Genomic DNA, 25,350 nt, shown 5'->3' on the forward strand with positions numbered 1-25,350 from the left:
GATGCTGCACCATCACCGCCGCCACCACGATGATCAGGACGGCATACAAGGCCACCTGATAGACTTACTTACACGAACCTTTAGTACACTTCACCCCGCCGGACTCAATTTTAAACAAGGGGTGAATGTGGTAAACCACTGTTATTGTTGTTGTTGTTGTTGCACACTGTTGTACCTATGCATGCCTCAGCATGTCTCTGCTGGCTCCGCCCCTGGCTCCACTCACAGGCCCAGGTATAAAGGTGACCGCTCGGCAGCCCCCTGCCTTCTTGGAACCCAGTCAACCACGAGAGACATGCTCTGTTCTTTGCTAATAAAAGCCTTTAGTTACTCTCCTAACTCTCCGTCTTTTATGAGTAATTGATAGCGCATCACTCTGTCAGTCAGGCAGAGAAAGTCTGGAAGAAGACTGAGTAAAATTTCACCTGGGAGGAGAGAGTTTGATCCAATTCTTTCATTATTGTCCATGAGATGCAGTAAACAAGAATCTGAAGGTGATGTTCAGGCAGGTGAGTGCAGAACTGGGACACTTTCCACGGGAGCTGGCTCTGAGGCCCCAGGATATGTCTTAGCTCTTTCGTAACAGAAAAAGTTATCACAGAGAGTTTTAGGAACAGCAAAAGCCCAAAGAGCCAAATAGTCGTTTTCTGATTGATCTCTGTTAAGTATGTGTATTGTATTGAACAATTAACACAAAGACTTAAACGTATAACTCAAACAGGTCTTTACTGGTTGGAGGTAGGGACTGCATGTAGGTCTTTACTTCATGCCCACAGGCGGGAACTGAGGGGAGATCAGTACCCACAGTGGAATGGAATGTTGGCTTTTATTGCTAGGGGGTTGGAATATAAAAACAGGGAGGTATTGCTGCAGTTGTACAAGGTATTGGTGAGGCCGCACCTGGAATACTGCATACAGTTTTGGTGTCCATACTTAAGAAAAGACATACTTGCTCTCGAGTCAGTACAAAGAAGGTTCACTCGGTTAATCCCGGGGATGAGGGGGTGGTCATATGAGGAGAGGTTGAGTAGATTGGGACTCTACTCATTGGAGTTCAGAAGAATGAGAGGCGATCTTATTGAAACATATAAGATTGTGAAGGGGCTTGATCGGGTGGATGCGGTGAGGATGTTCCCAATGATGGGTGAAACTAGAACTAGGGGGCATAATCTTAAAATAAGGGGCTGCTCATTCAAAACTGAGATGAGGAGAAACTTCTTCACTCAGAGGGTGGTAGGTTTGTGGAATTTGCTGCCCCAGAAAGCTGTGGAAGCTACATCATTAAATAAATTTAAAACAGAAATAGATAGTCTCCTAGAAGTAAAGGGAATTAAGGGTTACGGGGAGCGGGCAGGAAATTGGACATGAGTCTGGGTTCGGACATGGCCCTGTGGGTAGTGGAGTGGGCCCAGGGGCCGTGTAGCCTTGTTCTGCTCCTACTGTGTTCTAATTCTGTTAGATTTCAGGAGATGGTTTTATTCCTGTTCCTGGCTGGGGTGGAGATCGCCTTTACAGAAGGTAAGTACTGTGGAAAATATAGGGACAGAGTGATCTCCTGGAAGAATTTCGATCGCCCAGATGGGTCGGAGAGGAATTTCCCAGATTTTTTTCTCCCAAATTGGCCATTGGGTCTTTATCTGGTTTTTCGCCTCTCCCGGGAGATCACATGGGTTCGGGTGGATGCAGAGTGATAGAAGATTTGAGGTTAGGATCAGATCACCCATGATCTTATTGAATGGTGGAGCAGGCTCGAGGGGCCGATTGGCCTACTCCTGCTCCTATTTCTTATGTTCTTATGTTCTTATTTATACCCCTATGGCCAGGAGTGGTACTGCGTATCACTACGCCCTACAAGTAGTGCAGTCCTGTCCATAGGTTCAAAGTAGCACACATATTACATACACAACATTCCTCCCTTCCTAGCTTTACAGTCATCTCCCCATTTAACATAACGTAATAAATTATATACATATATAACTTCAGGTTTACATAACAGAATAACATAGATACATAGATAACTTCATGTCAAAACAGATCACAGATTCAGTCTCTGCGGAAAACAGTTCACAGATTCAATCTCTGTGGTGTAGTCAGTTCACGTTGCTGGAGTGACTCATTCAATAGTCCTTCCATGGATTTAACAGTTTGAACTTCCGAACTGAATTGGCTCCGTTCGGAGGGACCACGTGTGTGATCTGGTAGAGGTAATAATGGTTCAGATGGGTCATCTTCTGTTTCGACTTTTCCTTTTCTGCTTCTTGGAGACTCTCTGGGCTCCACTGTCAGCTGCCAGCTGCATGCGCAGTTCCTCCTTCTCTTCCTCCTTTTTCCGTAGTAGAGCCACCTTCTCCCGATGCTCCGTAGACTTTCGGTGCTCCTCCATGATTTCTGTATGGTGGGAGTCGAAGTTACAAGTTGGGCAGGACAGGACATAGTAATATTCGGTGTCGTCCTGATCTAGGCCAGCGAGAGGGTCTTCTATTTCCTCCATACCCAGCTGGGCGTTAGCCAGCTTTTGTTCCAAGTCCAGACATCTTTCCTGAAGAGACTTCTTCATGCGTACCTCTTCATCCAGCTTTTTCTGGGCTGTCAGCAAGTCGTTTACTAATGACCTCATTTGAGATTTTACTACTTCAACTTCTTTTGGAGATTGATTGATCGGACTATTCAATCCCTCTACCGGAGCAGCTGTTTCAGCGGTCTGTTGTTCTACGTTGACGTGAGTCAGCGTACTTTTGGCATCCAAGGGCTGCTCTGTTGCAGTCATCTCAGTCTGTGTTGCCACCTCAGCTCTTCCAATAACCTTTGAGAGCTCCGAACCCCTTTCGTTTGAATATTGAAGTTCGTGTTCAAGTTTTTCCCATTTCAGAGTCCTGTCCTTCAGCATATGCAGGAGTTGGCTGACCGTTAACTCCTCTGACATCAGACGTTTTGTGTGCTCCTGCTCCATTTTCTCCATCAGCTGCTTCTGTTGTCTTTCCAGATTCTCCAACTCTATATCAAAGAACTCTTTCGTTGCATTCAACTCTTGCTCAAAACGGCGAAGCATTTGTTCTAATTGCTGTTGTAGTTTGAAATGGAGTTGAGTTCGGGCCCGGTGTCCCTCAGAAATGGGCACATCAGTGGACTTGCCAGACTCAGAATCCACAGTTAAACTATGTTGTTGTTGCTCAGTGGAATTCTGTGCTGAAACTTTGTCTTTTGCACCTGAGTTGGGCTTACCATCATCCGTTCCAGAGTCTGGGCCGACTATCTTCACCGAGTTCTCACTCATTATTGTTTGTAGGAAATGCCAGTCCATATTCATTTTCCTAATCCACTCCCGTCCTAGTAGTGGAGAACCTCCTTCAGATATCACATATAAGTCCATTATTTGACTATCTTCACCCTTGTGGACCACTGCAACCTCTATTTTCCCGATGGGGTACACTCTTTGCCCCGTGTATGTTTTCAATATAATCCCCGTATCCTGTAGGGGAATATGTTGGAATAACTTTCCGTAATCTTTCTTATTTATGACCGTCAATGCCGATCCAGTGTCCAATTCCAGTTTTACTTGGACTCCTTCTATCTGAAGAGTGACCCAAATTGTCTGGAGGTCTGCACCCTTACCAGCGTTGAGTACTCTTAAGCTAGCCAGTTCATTACAGCTTAAGCTAGCCAGTTCATTACTGCTAGCGTCTGAATCGGACCCCTGTTCGGTCACCTTGTGTACCTTTGCGTATTTTCCTTGCGGTGACTTCTTGTTGCTGGTCTTCTTCCCTGACCTGCATACTCTAGCTATATGTCCAAGCCTACCACAAGTTCTACATTCTTGGTTTTTAAACCAACACTGGTTCTGATCATGCGTTGTCTTTCCACAACGATAACATTTGCCAGAACTCACACCCAATTTGTGTGCACTGAGCTCCGGTGACCGTAGCTGCATTGCTGCCGTGCCTCTCGCTGCGGCTTCGTGTGCTGCTGCCATAGTGACCGCCTTCTCAAGTGTCAGCTCATTCTCCTCGAGCAGTCGCTTTTGTGTATCCTGTTTAAATAAACCACACACAAATTTGTCTCGTAGTGCATCTGTCAGTCCCGTTCCAAACTGGCAATATTTTGCTAATTTACGCAATTCCAGCAAATATTCAGCATTGCTTTCATGCTGTAGCTGCCTTCTGTCGTAAAATTTAAATCGTTCCGCTAGCATCAGCGGCGTGGGGTTTAGATGATCTTTCAGGACAGTAACAATCTCATCGAACGTCTTATCCGCCGGTTCATCTGGTGATAACAGGTGTTTCAATTGCCCGTATGTCTTCGCACCCATTAAATTTAATAATGTTAGAGCTTTATCTTGGTCACGAATTTTATTGGCCTTACAATAATTTTTTACTCTTTCAACATATATGGCCCAATCTTCGAGGTCACTATCAAAGTTGCTAATATTCCCGTGTTTAGGCATTGTCGATTTGCAATTTCTCAGATTTTATTTTGTTTACTTGTTATCAAAGATGGCGGCTTCCCGCTCTTGCCGTCGTCCTCCGCCCACAAAATGGCGGTTTTCCCGCGCTTGGCGGTCTTCACCCGTCCCCCGACGCCGTCTCCCTTCAGCCCCCGAGTGCGGCCCTTATCTTCGCCGCGATCGCCCGAGTGCGGCCCTTATCAGCGGATGCGATCGCTGGATCGCGAAGTGGCTCCCGACCGAAGCGGCTCTTGCTCGCTCCCTCCCGGGCTCTGGCTTACCCGCTCACGCGTTTCACCGCGGCTCTTATCAGGGATTGCGATCGCCCTTATCTTCTCCAACTTCCCCAGCCCTGTCTTTGCAGCCGACGCTGCACGGCTTACCCCACCACCTAGGTTGAACAAGGAAACTGCAGAAAGACTTCTGTCAGTCGCTGGAAGCTGTCAGGATGGCTGCTGCACTCCAGTGCTCAGTCGCTGATGGAGGCTTCAGAGTCCTAAAGCCTGTCGCTTCTAGTGGGGTGGTGATGTTTGAAACCTCTCTTCAACTGCCGCAGGGTAAGAACCTGACTCGTCGCCAGTGTTAAGTATGTGTATTGTATTGAACAATTAACACAAAGACTTAAACGTATAACTCAAACAGGTCTTTACTGGTTGGAGGTAGGGACTGCACGTAGGTCTTTACTTCATGCCCACAGGCGGGAACTGAGGGGAGATCAGTACCCACAGTACTATTTATACCCCTATGGCCAGGAGTGGTACTGCGTATCACTACGCCCTACAAGTAGTGCAGTCCTGTCCATAGGTTCAAAGTAGCACACATATTACATACACAACAATCTCAATCCCACCGACCCCCAACCCCCGACCCCCCTATGACCCACCGACCCACGAGCCCCCTGACCCACCTGCTGATTGATCTCAATCCCACTGACCCACCTACCTGTGTGATTTCCCGCTGTGGTTTTCCTGTATTTCTTGAGTGTTTTTCCCTGTGTTTTTCCAGCTCCGATCATTTGCTAAATTGCAAGTAACACCGGATAATTTGTAAATAATTCAAGCTGGCGGCCGATGATTTCAGGCTGGTTTTATTCACAATTCACTGAACACAATTCGCTGAAAACCTCAGCAGCAAATGATTCAATCTAACCATTAACCCTTTCAACTTGTTGATTGCCATTTTTGATCTGTTAAAAACACAGGGTGAATTTTCCGGGGCCCTGGTCACTGGGAGTCACTGTACACAGCAGTCAATAAACTCTCTCCCCTTCCAATAGGCTGCCTGCTGCACAGTGAGGGGCCTCAGCAACAGTGGGCGGGACATTTATATTTTACTGTGTGGCAAAATAAACTCAGAGTGCAAACTCTTCTGCTAAATGTTTTTGCTGAATTTTATGTTGCTCAAAGCTGAGGGGCGACTGTGCTTTGTCGGGACAACTGAAGCTATTTGGGTTCAAGTGGATCAGACACTTGGGAAAGAACCAATTTTTGGAACATTTTAAAGAGCTTCAGGTCAGAAAACAGAACATGATGGAAGCAAAACATTAACAATATCTACAACGTGGACCGGGAGAGGTGGCAGTGGCAATCCCATAGTTCATCGGACAGAGTTCAGTACACGGGTTAGATACAGAGTAAAGCTCCCTCTACACTGTCCCATCAAACACTCCCAGGGCAGGTACAGCACAGGTTAGATACAGAGTAAAGCTCCCTCGACACTGTCCCATCAAACACTCCCAGGGCAGGTACAGCACGGGTTAGATACAGAGTAAAGCTCCCTCTACACTGTACCATCAAATACTCCCAGGGCAGGTACAGCACGGGTTAGATACAGAGTAAAGCTCCCTCTACACTGTCCCATCAAACACTCCCAGGGCAGGTACAGCACGGGTTAGATACAGAGTAAAGCTCCCTCTACACTGTCCCATCAAACACTCCCAGGGCAGGTACAGCACGAGTTCGATACAGAGTAAAGCTCCCTCTACACTGTCCCATCAAACACTCCCAGGGCAGGTACAGCACGGGTTAGATACAGAGTAAAGCTCCCTCTACACTGTCTCATCAAACACTCCCAGGGCAGGTACAGCACGGGTTAGATACAGAGTAAAGCTCCCTCTACACTGTCCCATCAAACACTCCCAGGGCAGGTACAGCACGGGTTAGATACAGAGTAAAGCTCCCTCTACACTGTCTCATCAAACACTCCCAGGGCAGGTACAGCACGGGTTAGATGCAGAGTAAAGCTCGCTCTATGAACAGAAGACTTACACCATAGACTTTCAGCCGGGTCTTGAATTCAGGCCATGTTCTAGGGGTGGGAGGCCAATGCCTGCCCCACCGTCACAGCTGCTTGCCCCTCTACCTGGGTCGGAGGTTTGCAGCTTGTCTCAGTAACGTTGTGGAGTGAAGTTACAGATTGTCATGAAGGTGGCTGGAGGACAGCCCCATTGCCCAGGGTGGAAGCCGATCAGAAGCTGACGAGGCGACTGAGGGAGCGAGGGAGAGGCGGTCTCCATATGGGCCTCAGCGAACCAGGGTTAGAGAGGGGAAGACTGGGTGAGCATGGGATGGGTCTGAGCTCTCGTCCCGCCACCTCCCCCCCCCACCCCCACCCCCACCCCCACCCATGCTGGAACAGCTTGCAGCCACTCGCTGTCTAAAATCAAAAACCGTGAAGATTGAAGAGCTGGGGGATGGTGCGTGGGGGTTTGCTGTCTGTGGAGCTGAATTGCAGAGTCACAGAGTCCAGCAAGAGGAGGTAGGACAGTGATGCCATTTGTAGGATCAATGGAAGATCAGTTTGTGTGATTCTGTGTCAGGTCCTCAACAGGTCATATCTTCGAATCATACGGCAGTGAAGGGGTCCATTCGACCCATTGTGAGGGTAAGAAGTAAAGGGGGAATTAAATAACTGTCTCTCCAAGGAACTTGCTTGAACTCAAAGCCCCACCATCAGAACAAAATACCGTACAGGCGATATTTGAAGTTTCAGTCTCACTGCTTATAAACGTTCTCCGAGCTCTCAGTTCTTTCATCCACCTGTAACAGTTCACCTCAGCCACTCAGTGGGCGGAACTCCACCTTCACTTTCTCCTCCGAGCTGAGCATCCCGATGGTGGGGTAGAATCCACCAAGCGGGATCCAGCTCTCCTTTTTCCCGATTATCTTTCCGTTGCGGGAGAAAAACACCTGGAATGGGAGAAAGAGGGAGACACAGTCAGATAACTGGGGTCAGGGGTGAGAGATGCAGTCAGAAACAGGATATGGCGGGAGGAATACTACATTGATTCCTGGGATGAGAGGGCTGTCCTATGAGGAGAGATTGTGTAGATTGGGCCGATACTCTCTGGAGTTTAGAAGAATGAGAGGTGATCTCATTGAAACATACAAGATTCTGAGGGGGATTGACAGGGTAGATGCTGAGAGGTTGTTTCCCCTGGCTGGAGTGTCTAGAACTAGGGGGCATAGTCTCAGGATAAGGGGTCGGCCATTTAAGACTGAGATGAGGAGAAATTTCTTCACTCAGAGGGTGATGAATCTTTGGAATTCTCTGCCCCAGAGGGCTGTGGAGGCTCAGTCGTTGAGTATATTCAAGACAGAGATCGATAGATTTTTGGACTCTAGGGGAATCAAGGGATATGTGGATTGGGCAGGAGAGTGGAGTTGAGGTCGATGATTGTGGTAAACCACGTTCACTATCGTATCACTGTTAGTAGTTAGCACTGTTCACCACTGTTCGTTATAACTGTATCACTGACCACTATTGTATCACGGTACGAGGTCGCCTCTTGCCACACTGCTATACCTGGGATGACCACTGCCGACTCCGCCTTGGCTCCACCCACCAGGCCAGGTATAAAGGTGAGCGACTGGCTGGTATTCCTCCTGCTTGGATCGGATCACCCACGAGAGTGGGCTCTGTTATTTAGTCAATAAAAACCTTTAGTCACCTTCGTAACTCTTCGCCTTTTATTGGAGGAATTGATAGGTATATCAATTTTATTGACTAAATTTAATGATGTCCGACAACGAGTCACAACCGGCGGAGGAGCCACCAGCGCAGCTCCCAGGAGCACAGCCACACCAGCCAGCTTGGCTGCGAGCCCTCAGACCGCCGTACCTGGACCTGAACCCACGAGCAGCAAACTCAGCCGCAGACTTTAAACACTGGCTGGTCTGCTTCGAATCATACCTGAGAGAATCCAGCGTCCCTCAGGCATCCAAACTAAGTGTCCTGCAGGCACAACTGAGCCCGAGAGTATACACTCTCATCGAGGACATGACTACCTACGAGACCGCCATCAACCTGCTGAAACAGAAGTACCGGACCCCGGTAAACTACATGTATGCTAGGCACCTCCTAAGATCACGGCCGCAACAGCCAGGAGAATCAGTAGCCGAATTCTCACAGGCGCTATATGCACTCGCCAGGAACTGTGACTTTAAATCGGTGTCGGCAGCCGAAAATACTGAAGATAATATCCGCGACGCATTCCTGAAAGGCCTACGGTCCGAGTACTCACGGCAAAGACTGCTGGAAGCTAAAGACCTCAGCATGGAAAAAGCTGAAGCCCTCGCTATCTCCCTGGAAGTGGCCCACCAAGATCAGGAAGCATTCACCAGGTACTGCTCGCGACCCTGGGACTCGGGCCCGACCCCTACCACAGCACCCTTCCCAGCGCCGCCCCCGGGACCTACCTCTGCGTCGGCGTCCCGGACCCGACCGGCCCCGCCACCCCCGGCACCGGCCCCGACATCGGGCATCCGCGATCGGGCCGCCGGCTGTTTTTTTTGTGGCCAGGAGAAGCACCCGAGGTCGCGCTGCCCAGCCAAGAACTCCATATGTAAAACCTGCCTGAAGAAAGGCCACTTCTCCAAGGCCTGCAGGAGCGGATCCTCAGAGGCCAGCAGTGCCGCATGCGAACTATGGGGGCGGCCATCTTCGTTTAGGGCAACTGAGGCCAGCATCCCCACACATGAGTCATGGGGTGGCCATCTTTGTTTAGGGCAACTGAGGCCAGCATCCCCACACATGAGTCATGGGGGCGGCCATCTTTGATTAAGGCAACCGACCCCAATAGTGCCTCATGGGGCCCTACCTCGTGGGAGACGCCATTTTACTCACCACGCCCGACCGCCTCGCCCGCAGATGACAACGACTCGCTCAGCTACACACTAGCTTCCGTCACCCTGGACCAAGCCCGCCCGCACCATCTGTCCAAGTCAATGATGGACATCAAAGTGAACGGCCACGCCACGACCTGCCTGTTCGACAGCGGAAGCACGGAGAGCTTCATCCACCCAGACACGGTGAGCCACTACTCCCTCTCTGTCCTACCAACGCGCAGCCGAATCTCGATGGCATCGAGGTCCCACGCCACGGACATCAGCGGCTACTGTGTCGTGACCCTGTCGGTTAAGGGCACGGAGTATAAAAACTTTAAACTCCTCGTCCTCCCCCATCTCTGCGCTGCCGTCCTACTAGGGCTGGACTTCCAATCCCACCTCCAAAGCGTAACCCTAGCATACGGTGGACCCCTCCCCCCACTCACAGTCAACAACCAGCAAACGTTAAACTGCCCACCGCGTAACACCTGCAGCCTCTCCACCCTCAAGGTCCCGCCACCCTCTCTGTTTGCTAACCTTACCCCTGACTGCAAACCCGTCGCTACCAAGAGCAGGCGGTATAGCGCCGGGGACAGAGCCTTCATTAGCTCTGAGGTGCGGCGCCTCCTGAAAGAGGGCGTTATCGAGGGGAGCAGCAGCCCCTGGCGTGCCCAGGTCGTAGTCGTAAAGACCGGCGATAAAAACCGCCTGGTCATCGACTACAGCCAGACCATAAACAGATATACCCAGCTGGACGCATACCCCCTCCCCCGCATATCTGACATGGTCAATCAGATTGCACAGTATAAAGTATTCTCGACCATCGACCTGAAGTCGGCCTACCACCAACTCCCTATCCACCCTGAGGACCGCCAGTATACCGCCTTCGAGGCGAATGGGCGCCTATACCACTTCCTTAGGGTCCCCTTCGGTGTCACTAATGGGGTCTCGGTCTTCCAAAGGGAGATGGACCAGATGGTTGACCAGAACGAACTGCAGGCTACATTCCCCTACCTAGATAACGTCACTATCTGCGGCCGCGACTGGCAGGAACATGACGCGAATCTGGAGAAATTCCTCCGTACGGCCCAACGGCTGAACCTCACCTACAATAAGGAGAAATGCGTGTTTAACACCACGCGCCTTGCCATCCTCAGCTGCGTAGTGGAGAACGGAATCATCGGCCCCGACCCAGAAAGAATGCGCCCCCTCATGGAGCTACCCCTCCCCCACTGCCCTAAAGCACTTAGGAGAACCCTGGGGCTTTTCGCCTACTATGCCCAATGGGTACCCAATTACGCGGACAAAGCCAGACCCCTCCTGAAAGCCACTTCCTTCCCCCTCACGGAGGAGGCGTGCGCGGCCTTCTCCCTCATTAAGGGAGACATAGCCAAGGCCACGATGCACGCAGTGGACGAGTCCATCCCCTTTCAGGTGGAGAGCGACGCATCCGACTTCGCCTTAGCCGCCACCCTAAACCAGGAGGGGAGGCCAGTGGCCTTCTTCTCAAGGACCCTACAGGGCCCCGAGATCCGACATTCGTCGGTCGAGAAAGAGGCCCAGGCGATCGTGGAGGCAGTACGGCGCTGGAGGCACTACCTGGCAGGCAAACGATTTACCCTCCTCACCGACCAGCGTTCGGTGGCTTTCATGTTTAATAACAAGCTGAAGGGCAAAATCAAGAATGACAAGATTTTGAGATGGAGAATCGAGCTCTCCACCTACGATTATGAGATCTTGTACCGGCCAGGCAAGCTGAACGAATCCCCTGATGCCCTTTCACGAATGACATGCGCCAGCGCGCATATCGATAGGCTTCAGACCCTCCACGACCAGCTCTGCCACCCCGGAGTCACCAGACTCTACCATTTCATTAAGGCCCGCAACCTGACCTACTCCATCGAGGAGTTCAGGACCATGACCAGGAACTGCCAGACCTGTGCGGAGTGCAAACCGCACTTCTATAGGCCGGACCGAGCAAGCCTGATCAAGGCCACCCGCCCCTTCGAGCGCCTGAGCATCGACTTTAAGGGGCCCCTCCCGTCCTCTGACCGTAATGTGTACTTCCTCAACATCGTTGATGAGTACTCCCGTTTCCCCTTTGCCTTCCCCTGCCCCGACATGACCAGTAGCACGGTCATTAAGTGCCTGAATGCCCTCTTCGCCTTGTTCGGGTTCCCGAACTATATACACAGCGACCGGGGCTCCTCCTTCATGAGCGAGGAACTCCGGCAATTCCTCCTAGAGAGAGGTATTGCAGCAAGCAGGACCACCAGCTACAACCCCAGAGGTAACGGTCAGGTGGAAAGAGAGAACGCGACGGTATGGAAGGCCGTCCTCTTAGCCTTAAAGTCTAAGGGCCTCCCAACCTCCCGCTGGCAAGAAGTCCTCCCGACAGCGCTGCACTCCATCCGGTCATTACTTTGCACGGCCACTAACACCACCCCCCATGAACGAATGTTCGTTTTCCCCAGGAAGTCGACTACGGGAACCACTCTACCAACCTGGCTGACCGCCCCGGGGCCGGTCTGGCTGCGGAAACACGTGAGGACCCATAAAACGGACCCCCTGGTCGAGAGGGTGAACCTCCTGCACGCCAACCCCCAGTACGCCTACGTGGCGTACCCAGACGGGCGGGAGGACACTGTCTCCCTACGAGACCTCGCACCCTCAGCCGATCCGGAAACACCGCCACCACCCCCCCCAACCTCAGTCCAGGTAGACGGCATGCCGGAACCCCACGAGCCCTCGCCGACCACGCAAACACCAGCATCAACACCGGATAAGGCACCAGCACCGGATAAGGCAACACCACCGCTGCGGCGATCGGAGAGGCTTACGAAGCCTCCGGACAGACTGACCTACCAGAATTGGTAGTACACTTCACCCCGCCGGACTTAATTCTAAACAAGGGGTGAATGTGGTAAACCACGTTCACTATCGTATCACTGTTAGTAGTTAGCACTGTTCACCACTGTTCGTTATAACTGTATCACTGACCACTATTGTATCACGGTACGAGGTCGCCTCTTGCCACACTGCTATACCTGGGATGACCACTGCCGACTCCGCCTTGGCTCCACCCACCAGGCCAGGTATAAAGGTGAGCGACTGGCTGGTATTCCTCCTGCTTGGATCGGATCACCCACGAGAGTGGGCTCTGTTATTTAGTCAATAAAAACCTTTAGTCACCTTCGTAACTCTTCGCCTTTTATTGGAGGAATTGATAGGTATATCAATGATCAGCCATGATCTTATTGAATGGCGGAGCAGGCTCGAGGGGCCGTGAGGCCGACTCCTGCTCCTAATTCTTACGTTCTTATGATATGGTCAGGGACAGACTTCAATTGAGCTCACCCAAAATCCACAGGCAATAAATTCATGGTGATTTCCCCTCACTCCCGCTTGCCCCATCAAAGGCGCTGAGGTCAATTGGTGCAGCCCCGGGGGAGATGAAATCTCTGAGCGCAGTAACAGAGACGGAACCTGGGACCCTCTTTCTCACGTACACACCGGGTCAGCTCAGCACACTCAGCACGGGCCAGAGACCGATCTCGTGAGTGTCGTAGCAAAGTCCATCACACCTCACTGTCTACCCTCAACACATAGCCGGCAATAAAAACATTGTTCCCAAGTCCCCCCCCGATTCCCCACTCACTTCACCAGCCCCCTCCCTCCATCAGGTCTCTATCTCAAACTGAACCAGGCCGTTCACAACCTCAGCATCCTATGTGAGACTGAGCACTGACGGAGGGGCAGTACTGAGGGAGTGCTGCACTGTCAGAGGGTCAGTACTGAGGGAGTGCCGCACTGTCAGAGGGGCAGTACTGAGGGAGCGCTGCACTGTCGGAGGGTCAGTACTGAGGGAGCTCTGCACTGTCGGAGGGTCAGTACTGAGGGAGCGCTGCACTGTCGGAGGGTCAGTACTGAGGGAGCGCTGCACTGTCGGAAGGGCAGTACTGAGGGAGTGCTGCACTGTCGGAGGGGCAGTACTGAGGGAGAGCTGCACTGTCGGAGGGTCAGTACTGAGGGAGCGCTGCACTGTCAGAGGGGCAGTACTGAGGGAGCGCTGCACTGTCAGAGGGTCAGTACTGAGGGAGCGCTGCACTGTCGGAGGGTCAGTACTGAGGGAGCGCTGCACTGTCGAAGGGGCAGTACTGAGGGAGCGCTGCACTGTCGGAGGGGCAGTACTGAGGGAGTGCCGCACTGTCGGAGGGGCAGTACTGAGGGAGCGCTGCACTGTCGGAGGGGCAGTACTGAGGGAATGCTGCACTGTCGGAGGGGCAGCACTGAGGGAGAGCCGCACTGTCGGAGGGGCAGTACTGAGGGAGCGCTGCACTGTCGGAGGGGCAGTACTGAGGGAGCGCTGCACTGTCGGAGGGGCAGTTCTGAGGGAGAGCCGCACTGTCGGAGGGGCAGTACTGAGGGAGTGCTGCGCTGTCGGAGGGGCAGTACTGAGGGAGCGCTGCACTGTTGGAGGGGCAGTACTGAGGGAGCGCTGCACTGTCGGAGGTGCCGCCTTTCAGAAGAGATATTAAACCGTGGCCCCGCCTGCCCTCTCAGGTGGATGTAAAAGATCCCATGGCATTATTTGGTAGAAGAGGAGGGCGTTGCGCCTCGGTGTCCCGGCCACTAGTTACCCCTCAATCAACATCACTAACAAACCAGATGATCCGGTCATTATCACATCGCTGTTTGTGGGAGCTTGCTGTGCACTGATTGGCTGTAAAACGCCTTGGGACGAATGTGGTCGTGAGAGGCGCTATAGAAATGCAAATTCATTCTTCCTTCCAGGCTGGGGGAATATAATTAATAAAACCAGAAACACTGACGCTGTCCTTTGAACTGGAAGTTTCGGCAGATGTTGCTGGGATTTGCTGGTGTTGTGACTCACCACCACTTTCTGTGACTGGTGCTGACTCTCTCTGCATTCCTCTTCATCATCATCTTCCTCCTCCTCGGAGTCTGTGTAGTACAAGATTGCGCCCTTTGGCTGCCTTACTTTGCCTTTGCATCCCCCGAGAGCCTCTTTCCCGTCATTGTCGCACTCGCCTGTAATAAAAAAGAGTCGATAAAGGCCGAGACACACCTTTAATGTCCTGAGCGAATCGCTGATCTTGTGCCTTGGTGATTGGGTGCAACCGGATTTTGGTGGTGCTAAATTTGGTGTCCAGCTCCCTCCCTCCCCTCCCCCCCCACCCCCCGTCCCGTAGCCCGACCCAAGGGGTGCGGTGATGTCGTGCTTCTGTTAGTGGGTAATAGTTCAGAGAACGTGCATTCAAATTCCACCCTGGCAGCTTTGAGAATTTGAATTCAGACATGAAGCTGGCAGATTGTCATAAAAACCCAACGGGTTCAGGGAAGGAATCCTGCCGTCCATACCCGGTCTGGGCCTACACGTGACTCCATTCCCGCACCAACGTAATTCATTCTTAACTGCCCGCTGAAGTGGTCACTCAGTCGTATCAAACCACCACCAACTGCTCAAGAAGGCCCATCACCACCTTCTCAGTGCAAAGGTTTCACCCTTGTTCAAAAAAAGGGTGTCAGGATAAACCCAGCAACTACAGGCCAGTCAGTTTAATCTCAGTGGTGGGAAAGCTTTTAGAAACAATAATCCGGGACAAAATTAACAGTCAGTTGGACAAGTGTGGATTAATTAAGGAAAGTCAGCACAGATTTGTTAAAGGCAAATCGTGTTTAACCAACTTGATCGAGTTTTTTGATGAGGTAACAGAGGGTTGATGAGGTCAATACGGTTGACGTGGTGTACATGGATTTCCAAAAGGTGTTTGATAAAGTGCCACATAATAGCTTGCCAGTAAAGTTGAATCCCATGGAGTAACAGGGACAGTGGCAGCATGGATACGGAATTGGCTAAGTGACAGGAAACAGAGAGTAGTGGTGAACAGTTGTTTTTCGGACTGGAGGAAGGTACACTGTGGTGTTCCCCAGGGGTCGGTACGAGGACCACTGCTTTTCATATTAATGGCTTGGATGTGGGTGTACAGGGCACAATTTCAAAATTTGCAGATGACACAAAACTTGGAAATATAATGAACAGTGAGGAGGAGAGTGATAGGCTTCAAGAGGACATAGACAGGCTGGTGGAATGGGCGGACACGTGGCAGATGAAATTTAACGCAGAAAAGTGTGAAGTGATACATTTTGGTAGGAAGAATGAGGAAAGACATGGTACCATGGTACAAATGGTACAATCCTAAAGAGGGTGCATGAACAGAGAGACCTGGGGGTGTATGTGTACAAATCATTGAAGGTGGCAGGACAGGTTGAGAAATGGGTTAAAAAAGCTTACGGGATCCTGGGCTTCATAAATAGAGGCATAGAGTACAAAAGCAAGGAAATTATGATGAACCTTTATAAAACACTGGTTCGGCCTCGACTGGAGTATTGTGTCCAATTCTGGGCACCGCACTTTAGGAAGGATGTGAAGGCCTTAGAGAGGGTGCAGAAAAGATTTACGAGAATGATTCCAGGAATGAGGGACTTCAGTTACGTGGATAGACTGGAGAAGCTGGCGTTGTTCTCCTTGGAGCAGAGAAGGTCGAGAGGAGATTTGATAGAGGTGTTCAAAATCATGAGGGGTCGGGACAGAGTAGAGAGAGAGAAACTGTTCCCATTGGCGGAAGGGTCGAGAACCAGAGGACACAGATTTAAGGTGATTGGCAAAAGAACCAAAGGCGACATGAGGAAAACTTTTTTATGCAGCGAGTGGTTAGGATCTGGAATTCACTGCCTGAGAGGGTGGTGGAGGCAGATTCAATCACGGCTTTCAAAAGTGAGTTGGATAAGTACCTGAAGGAAACAAATTTGCAGGGCTCCAGGGAAAGGGCGGGGGAGTGGGACTAGCTGAAGTGCTCTTGCAGAGAGCCGGCACGGGCTCGACGGGCCGAATGGCCTCCCTCCGTGCTGTAACCATTCTATGATTCTATGGTGTTCCCATGCGCCTGCTGCCCTTGTCCTTCTACACCAGGTTATAGTCCAACAGCTTTATTTGAAATCACAAGCTTTCGGAGCGCTGCTCCTTCTTCAGGTGAAGTGGAGAAATGCATAAAGACACAGCTTATATAGTCAGAGAATCATGTCAGATGTTTACAGGTAACCTTTCCAACTGCCATTTATCGCACCTCGGCAGAGAGATAATCACAGCAGTCAAAGGTTTGAATGGTGTCCAAACAGGTCAGTCAGGGAAACATTACATCAAAGAACAATGAGGTGGGGTCACAAGGGGTCAAATATTGCAGATGCTGGGGTCTGTATGAAAAACAAAAAAACAGACAAAAAACATTTTTTTTGGCTGGAAATCACAGCAGGTCCAGCCGCATCTGTGTAGAGAGAACAAGCCAATGTCGACTCGAGTCTGGATGACCCTGCATCAGGTGGGGTTACATGTAGCGTGACATGAACCCAAGATCTCGGTTAAGGCCGTCCTCATGGGTGCGGAACTTGGCTATCAGTTTCTGCTCGACGATTTTGCGTTGTCGTGTGTCTCGAAGGCCACCTTGGAGAATGCTTACCCGAAGATCGGAGGCTGAATGTCCTTGACTGCTGAAGTGTTCCCCGACTGGGAGGGAACACTCCTGCCTGGTGATTGTTGCGCGGTGTCCGTTCATCCGTTGTCGCAGTGTCTGCATGGTCTCGCCGATGTACCATGCTCCGGGGCATCCTTTCCTGCAACGTATGAGGTAGACAACGTTGGCCGAGTCACATGAGTATGTACCATGTACCTGGTGGGTGGTGTCCTCTACAGACAGTTACCCGCAGATCCGACCAAAGAACACACCCGCCAACTCAACAGACTGATCAAAACCTTCGATCCAGACCTTCAAAGCATCCTACATGCTCTCATCCCACGTACTCCCCGCGTGGGAGACTTCTACTGCCTCCCAAAGATACACAAAGCCAACACACCTGGACGTCCTATCGCATCAGGCAACGGAACCCTGTGTGAGAACCTCTCTGGATATGTCGAGGGCATCCTGAAACCCATCGTACAGGGAACCCCCAGCTTCTGTCGCGACACTACAGACTTCTTACAGAAGCTCAGCACCCACGGACCAGTTGAACCAGGAACACTCCTCGCCACGATGGACGTCTCGGCACTCTACACCAGTATCCCCCACGATGACGGCATCGCTGCGACAGCCTCAGTACTCAACACCAACAACAGCCAATCTCCAGATGCCATCCTACAACTCATCCGCTTCATCCTTGACCACAATGTCTTCACCTTCGACAACCAGTTCTTTACCCAAACACACGGAACAGCCATGGGGACCAAATTCGCACCCCAATATGCAAACATCTTCATGCACAAGTTCGAGCAAGACTTCTTCGCTGCACAGGATCTCCAACCAACGCTATACACCAGATACATCGACGACATTTTCTTCCTATGGACCCACGGCGAAGAATCACTGAAAAGACTACACGATAACATCAACAAGTTCCATCCCACCATCAAACTCACCATGGACTACTCCTCAGAATCAGTCTCATTCCTGGACACACGAATCTCCATCAAAGACGGACACCTCAGCACTTCACTCTACCGCAAGCCCACGGACAACCTCACGATGCTTCACTTCTCCAGCTTCCACCCTAACCACGTTAAAGAAGCCATCCCCTATGGACAAGCCCTGCGAATACACAGGATCTGCTCAGACGAGGAGGAACGCGATGGACACCTACAGACACTGAAAGACGCCCTTGTAAGAACGGGATATGACGCTCGACTCGTTGATCGACAGTTCCGACGGGCCACAGTGAAAAATCGCATAGACCTCCTCAGAAGACAAACACGGGACACAACCAACAGAGTACCCTTCGTCGTCCAGTACTTCTCCGGAGCGGAGAAACTACGCCATGTTCTTCGCAGCCTTCAACATGTCATCGATGACGACGAACACCTCGCTAAGGCCATCCCCACGCCTCCACTACTCGCTTTCAAACAGCCGCCTAACCTCAAACAGACCATCGTTCGCAGCAAATTACCCAGCTTCCAGGAGAACAGCGACCACGACACCACACAACCCTGCCACAGCAACCTCTGCAAGACATGCCAGATCATCAACACAGATACCATCATCACACGTGAGGACACCACCCACCAGGTACATGGTACATACTCATGTGACTCGGCCAACGTTGTCTACCTCATACGTTGCAGGAAAGGATGCCCCGGAGCATGGTACATCGGCGAGACCATGCAGACACTGCGACAACGGATGAACGGACACCGCGCAACAATCACCAGGCAGGAGTGTTCCCTCCCAGTCGGGGAACACTTCAGCAGTCAAGGACATTCAGCCTCCGATCTTCGGGTAAGCATTCTCCAAGGTGGCCTTCGAGACACACGACAACGCAAAATCGTCGAGCAGAAACTGATAGCCAAGTTCCGCACCCATGAGGACGGCCTTAACCGAGATCTTGGGTTCATGTCACGCTACATGTAACCCCACCTGATGCAGGGTCATCCAGACTCGAGTCGACATTGGCTTGTTCTCTCTACACAGATGCGGCTGGACCTGCTGTGATTTCCAGCCAAAAAAAATGTTTTTTGTCTGTTTTTTTGTTTTTCATACAGACCCCAGCATCTGCAATATTTGACCCCTTGTGACCCCACCCCATTGTTCTTTGATGTAATGTTTCCCTGACTGACCTGTTTGGACACCATTCACACCTTTGACTGCTGTGATTATCTCTCTGCCGAGGTGCGATAAATGGCAGTTGGAAAGGTTACCTGTAAACATCTGACATGATTCTCTGACTATATAAGCTGTGTCTTTATGCATTTCTCCACTTCACCTGAAGAAGGAGCAGCGCTCTGAAAGCTTGTGATTTCAAATAAAGCTGTTGGACTATAACCTGGTGTTGTGTGATTTCTTACATTTGTTCCCCCCAGTCCAACTCCGGCATCTCCACACCATGTCCTTCTAGGTGGTTGATGTCACGGGTTTGGGAGGTGCTGCCAAAGAAGCCTTGGCGAGTTGCTGCAGTGCATCTTGTAGATGGTACACACTGCAGCCACGGTGCGCCGGTGGTGGAGGGAGTGAATGTATGCGGTAGTGGATGGGGTGCAGATCAAGTGGGCTGCTTTGTCCTGGATAGTGTCAAGCTTCACTCATCCAGGCAAGTGGAGAAAGACACGGATTAATCAAGGATAGTCAGCACGGATTTGTTAAGGGAAGGTCGTGTCTGACAAACTTGATTGAATTTTTTGAGGGGGTAACAAGGAGGGACCTCCGTTGCCTCCAGTCCAGATCCAAGGTCGTCCCATCCTCTGTCATCGAATTACAGTATGCAGACGATGCTTGTGTCTGCGCTCACTCGGAGGTCGAACTCCAAACCATTGTAAACACCTTCACCAAAGCGTACGAGAGCATGGGCCTTACACTAAACATCCGTAAGACAAAGGTCCTCTACCAACCTGCCCCACCACACAGTGCTGCCCCCCGATTATCAAAATCCACGACAAGGCCTTGGACAACGTGGACCACTTTCCATACCTCGGGAGCCTACTGTCAACAAGGGCAGACGTCGACGACGAAGTCCAACACCGCCTTCAGTGTGCCAGTGCAGCCTTCGGTCGCCTGAGGAAGAGAGTGTTTGAAGACCAGTACCTCAAACCTAGCACTAAGCTCATGGTCTACAGAGCAGCAGTGATACCCACCCTGCTGTATACCTCAGAGACATGGACCATGTGCAGCAGGCACCGCAAAGCACTGGAGAGGTACCACCAACGCTGCCTCTGCAAGATCCTGCAAATCCATTGGCAGGATAGGCGCACCAACGTCAGTGTTCTTGCTCAGGCCAGCATCCCCAGCATCGAAGCTCTGACCACGCTCAATCAGCTCCGATGGGCGGGTCACATTGTCCGCATGCCCGATACGAGACTCCCAAAACAAACGCTCTACTCGGAGCTCCGGCACGGCAAGAGAGCCCCAGGTGGGCAGAGGAAACGCTTCAAGGACACCCTCAAAGCCTCCTTGAAAAAGTGTAACATCCCCACCGACACCTGGGAATCCCTGGCCCAAGACCGCACAAAGTGAAGGAGAAGCATCCGGGAAGGCACCGAACACCTCGAGTCTCTTCGCCGGGAGCAAGCGGAAGCCAAGGGCAGGCAGTGGAAGGAGCGTTCGTCGACCCAAGCACCCCACCCACCCGCCCCTTCAACCACCGTCTGCCCCACCTGTGACAGAGACTGCAGGTCCCGCATTGGACTCATCAGTCACCTGAGAACTCATTTTTAATGTGGAAGCAAGTCATCCTCGGTTCCGAGGGACTGCCTAAGAAGAAGATGAGGGTAGTGCGTTTGATGTAGTGTATATGGACTTTAGCAAGGCTTTTGATACGGTTCCACATGGCAGACTGGTCACGAAGTTAAAAGTCCAGGGGATCCAAGGCAAAGTGTCAAGTTGGATTTAAAACTGGCTCGGAGGCAGGAAGCAGAGGGTAAAGGTCGATGGGTGTTTTTGTGACTGGAAGGCCGTTTCCAGTGGGGTTCCGCAGGGCTCAGTACTAGGTCCCTTGCTTTTTGTGGTATATATCAACGATCTTGACTCGAATATAGGGGGTATGATTAAGAAGTTTGCAGATGATACTAAAATCGGCTGTGTGGTTGGTACTGAAGAAGGAAGCTGTAAACTGCAGGAAGATATCAATAAATTGGTCAGGTGGGCAGGACAGTGGCAAATGGAATTCAATCCGGAGAAGTGTGAGGTAATGCATTTGGGGAGGGCTAACAAGGAAAGGGGATACACATTAAATGGTAGGACACTGAGTAGTGTAGAGGAACAAAGGGACCATGGAGTGCATGTCCACAGATCCCTGAAGGCAGCAGGCCAGGTAGATAAGGTGGTTAAGAAGGCATACGGAATGCTTGCCTTTATTAGCCGTGGCATAGAATACAAGAGCAGGGGGGGTTATGCTTCAACTGTATAAAACACTAGTTAGGCCTCAGCTAGAGTACTGCGTGCAGTTCTGGTCACCACATTACAGGAAAGATGTGATTGCACTAGAGAGGGTACAGAGGAGATTTACAAGGATGTTGCTGGGAGTAGAGAATCTTCGCTATGAGGAAAGACTGGATAGGCTGGGTCTGTTTTCCTTGGAACAGAGGAGGCTGAGGGGAGACCTTATTGAGGTGTATAAAATTATGAGGGGCCTAGATAAAGTGGATACAGAGGACATATTTCCCTTAGCAGAGGGGTCAAAAACCAGGGGGCACAGATTTAAAGTAATTGGTAGAAGGTTTAGAGGGGATTTGATGGGAAATTTCTTCACCCAGAGGGTTGTGGGGGTCTGGAACTCACTGCCTGAAAGGGTGGTAGAGGCAGGAACACTCATCACATTTAAAAAGTACTTGGATGTGCACTTGGGATGTGGTAACCTGCAGGGCTATGGACCAAGAGCTGGGAAGTGGGATTAGGCTGGATAGCTCTTTGTTGGCCGGCGCGGACACGATGGGCCGAAATGGCCTCCTTCCGTGCTGTAACTTTCCATGATTCTATGAGAGTATCCTATCACACGCCTGATTTGTGCCTTGTAGATGGTGGAAAGGCTTTGGGGAGTCAGGAGGTGAGACACTCGCCGCAGAATACCCAGCCTCCGACCTGCTCTTGTTGCCACGGCATTGGGCAATTGCCGCCCTCTGAGGCCTCACCCTAGAGGCCCGGCTTTGAGGTGTTTATTGGGTGAGGAGGAAGTGGAGGGGCAAGCAGGAAGTGGGTTGGCAATCTGCAATGTTGAATGTCCTCCCACTTTAGCACCAGACCACTTTTTCCCGGGTGTGCGTATGCAATGATGATGTAGTGAGGTCACACGGTCCGTGTTCCACCATTTCTGCCTGTTCCCTGCTCACTGCAGTTTAATTCGACTGTCTAGGGCGAAGGCGGGACAGAGTTCTTGGAGAAGGCGGGACAGAGTTCAAAGCAAGATTCCTCAATAACTCGTGACGGTTAAAGGTGACTCCTCAGTCAATTCTGGGGGAGTTTTCCGCTTTGGCCAATCACATTCCCTCTGCCTTTGCACCATTTCCCTTCGCCCAGCCATGCCCCGTATCGACAGTCCATTGGCAAACCCCCTCCATCTTTGATTCTTGGATGAAGAGTGAATCAGTGCTGCCGCTGTAATCAGACACGGACTGTCGTTGGAGCGGGACTCCAGGGATTGACTGGCCTTTCCTCACTCTGGAATGTCTCATGCTCCCAGTATGGAGTGTACACACCTTCACTGTCCAAGTGGAAATCCCGTGGGAACATGATTCCGCAGCCCATGATGTCACCCTTGTAACAACGAGGTCCAAATGGATGACCGACTCCACTGCCATAAAAAATCTTCCCATCATCTGAAAGTCAAGCATTTGGTGGATTAGCAACATTGAGCAAAACCAAAACGATTTATTAATCTTTAATTTATATTGATTAGTAGTTGATATTCCTACTCAGTTATGCCCTCTTTAAGGGAATGTCTGGGTAAAGGTACGATACGCCTTCCGAAAGTCCACATATACCACATCAACCGCACTCCCCTCATCCACCCCCTCCATTACTTCTTCAGAGGACTCAAATCAAATCAGTCAAACACGGTTTGTCTTTAATAAATCCATGCTGGCTGTCATTTGTTAACTCATATTTTTCAAAGTGAGTCTTGGATTATTGTGTCTAACAGTTTCCCTCCCACTGATGTTAGACTGACTGGCCTGTCATTGGACGGGGAGAGCGTGCACAGTACACAGGAGATCCTTCGTGGAGCATGGAATGGTGAGATGCCCATCTCTCTCTGGGACCTCCCTGATGGCAGGGAATACTTGATCGCATAGTGTCAACGCATGGCAGTTGGCTGTGACAAAAGAACTCATCCAGTATGTATGGTTCACCTGACAGTCCTGGAAAAAGGAAGTGGGCCATTGAAATTGATTAGAAAAACCATTCTAAAATGCAAAAACACTTCTCACCTCCATCTCAGAAGAGAAGCAGAACAATGAACCCACCAGCTCACCCAGCAAAGACCGAAAGATGTCCCAGACTTAGGGCCATTAACCCAATACGCATGGGTCTGAGGATGACTCATCACAGATTTAGCACCGGAGTGCTCAGAAGCAAATGGATTTTTAAGATTGGTGGGAAAAGACGGGCAGACTATCTATAAAGAAGGGGTGAATGTGGTAAACCACTGTCATACCTGTCTGTGTCTGTATGTGTATTCCACTAGGGTCAAACCCGAAACGTCAACTCAAATTTCTCTCCACGGATGTTGCCTGACTTGCTGAGTTTTTCCAGCATTTTCTGTTGTTATTTCGGATTTCCAACATCTGCAGTATTTTGCTATCGTATCTATAAAGATAGATTCTTTTCCACCACTCTCTCTCCCGCTCCTGCTCTAACAAGACAAGTACCAGAGAAAGCCGACGAGCAGCGCGATTGAAACCGGGGTAAGCATAGTCTCTCAGAAGTGAAGTTTTTGGGCTATTCCGAGGGGGGGAGCTTCGCTTGGTTCAGCCAGGCGAAGGGGTTTATGCGACTGGGTAATTCGTTGGTAGGGGTGGAGTTAGAGTCCACCATAGCAACAAGGGAATTACTGCTTGTTATAGTCCCCAGTTTTGTACTGTAGGTATGGTGATTGTAATCTGGATTTTATTCTCCACAGGGACAGTGATTTCGTTTAGTAGTGCATGTTTTAGCCAGTGTATGTTGGACCAAATAAATGCACGTTTGATTTTTCACCGAAGCATTCCTGTCTGTGACTTATTTCATTTACACTCTGAATAATAATTCCCGGGTATAGAACTTCCGTCAGGCGGGGGCGATTCGAACCGTCCGTCTAGCAATTGGGCTAGGATCAAAAACTGTTTACATCTCCTGGCGACCAGCGGCAGGATCTGGGTTAAAAGGAGTGTAAAAACTGCCTACACCTCCTTCATTAGTTTAAAGCCCTGTCTACTGCCCTAGTTATTCAGTTTGCCAGGACTCTGGTCCCAGACCAGTTGAAGTGGAGCCCGTCCCAACGGAACAGCTCCCTCTTTCCCCAGTACTGGTGCCAGTGCCCCATGAGCTGAAACCCTTTCCTCCCACACCACTCTTTGAGCCATGCATTTAAACCTCGAATCTGTTTGTCCCTATGCCAATTTGCGCGTGGCTCAGGTTACAATCCAGAGATTATTACCTTTGAGGTTCTGCTTTTTAATTTGGATCCCAACTCCTCAAACTCTCTCAGCAGAATCTCATTCTTAGTTCTACCTATGTCGTTGGTTCCTATGTGGACCACGACAACTGGATCCTCCCCCTCCCACTCCAAGTTCTTCCCCAGCCGCGAGGAGATGTCTTTAACCCTGGCGCCAGCTTAACAACTCTGAGCTGAAGTTCCTCAAGATGCAGGCACTTACTGCAAACGTGGTTGTCCGGGATCACAATGCTCTCCACAAACTCCCACATGCTGCCGTTACGGCACACCGCCCGCACTGCCAGCCCTATATGACCTTGTTTTATTTAATTACATTTCTAAATATAGCTCACAGTGTAGTTTCTTGACTATTTACTTGATCTAGATTAAGTTATGGGTACTGAACTTAAATATCTGCCTGTAACACACAGCACTACAAGTAGTGGAGGCAAAAAGCAACAACTCCTTCCCCCTCTTCTCCGAATTTCCACTCTTTCCAAATTAAACACCCTGTTTAAGTCCACTCCATTTAATCCCGCTCTGTGCAGACAGCCTGGAGGAGAAATTCGGTATCACCCCATTTGGGGCGCAATTATCGGCCGGGCGCAAAGTTTAGCGCCT

At 50.7% G+C, this 25,350-nt stretch overlaps 1 protein-coding gene across 1 annotated transcript; it reads right to left on the bottom strand.

The window, feature by feature from the left end:
* Positions 1 to 7,070: 7,070 nt before the first annotated feature.
* Positions 7,071 to 23,271, bottom strand: LOC147120731 (SPRY domain-containing protein 3-like). Its single transcript, XM_085983878.1, has 3 exons — positions 22,796 to 23,271; positions 14,441 to 14,598; positions 7,071 to 7,629 (listed from the first exon to the last, which is right to left on the bottom strand). Exons 1-3 carry the CDS (start codon positions 22,842 to 22,844, stop codon positions 7,495 to 7,497), a joined length of 342 nt encoding a protein of 113 aa, XP_085840004.1. The 5' UTR covers positions 22,845 to 23,271; the 3' UTR covers positions 7,071 to 7,494.
* Positions 23,272 to 25,350: the final 2,079 nt, after the last annotated feature.

Source organism: Somniosus microcephalus, chromosome 4, assembly GCF_052327205.1.
Source record: "Somniosus microcephalus isolate GS21.2 chromosome 4, FLI_Smic_1.0, whole genome shotgun sequence".
Classification (NCBI taxonomy): Eukaryota; Metazoa; Chordata; class Chondrichthyes; order Squaliformes; family Somniosidae; genus Somniosus; species Somniosus microcephalus.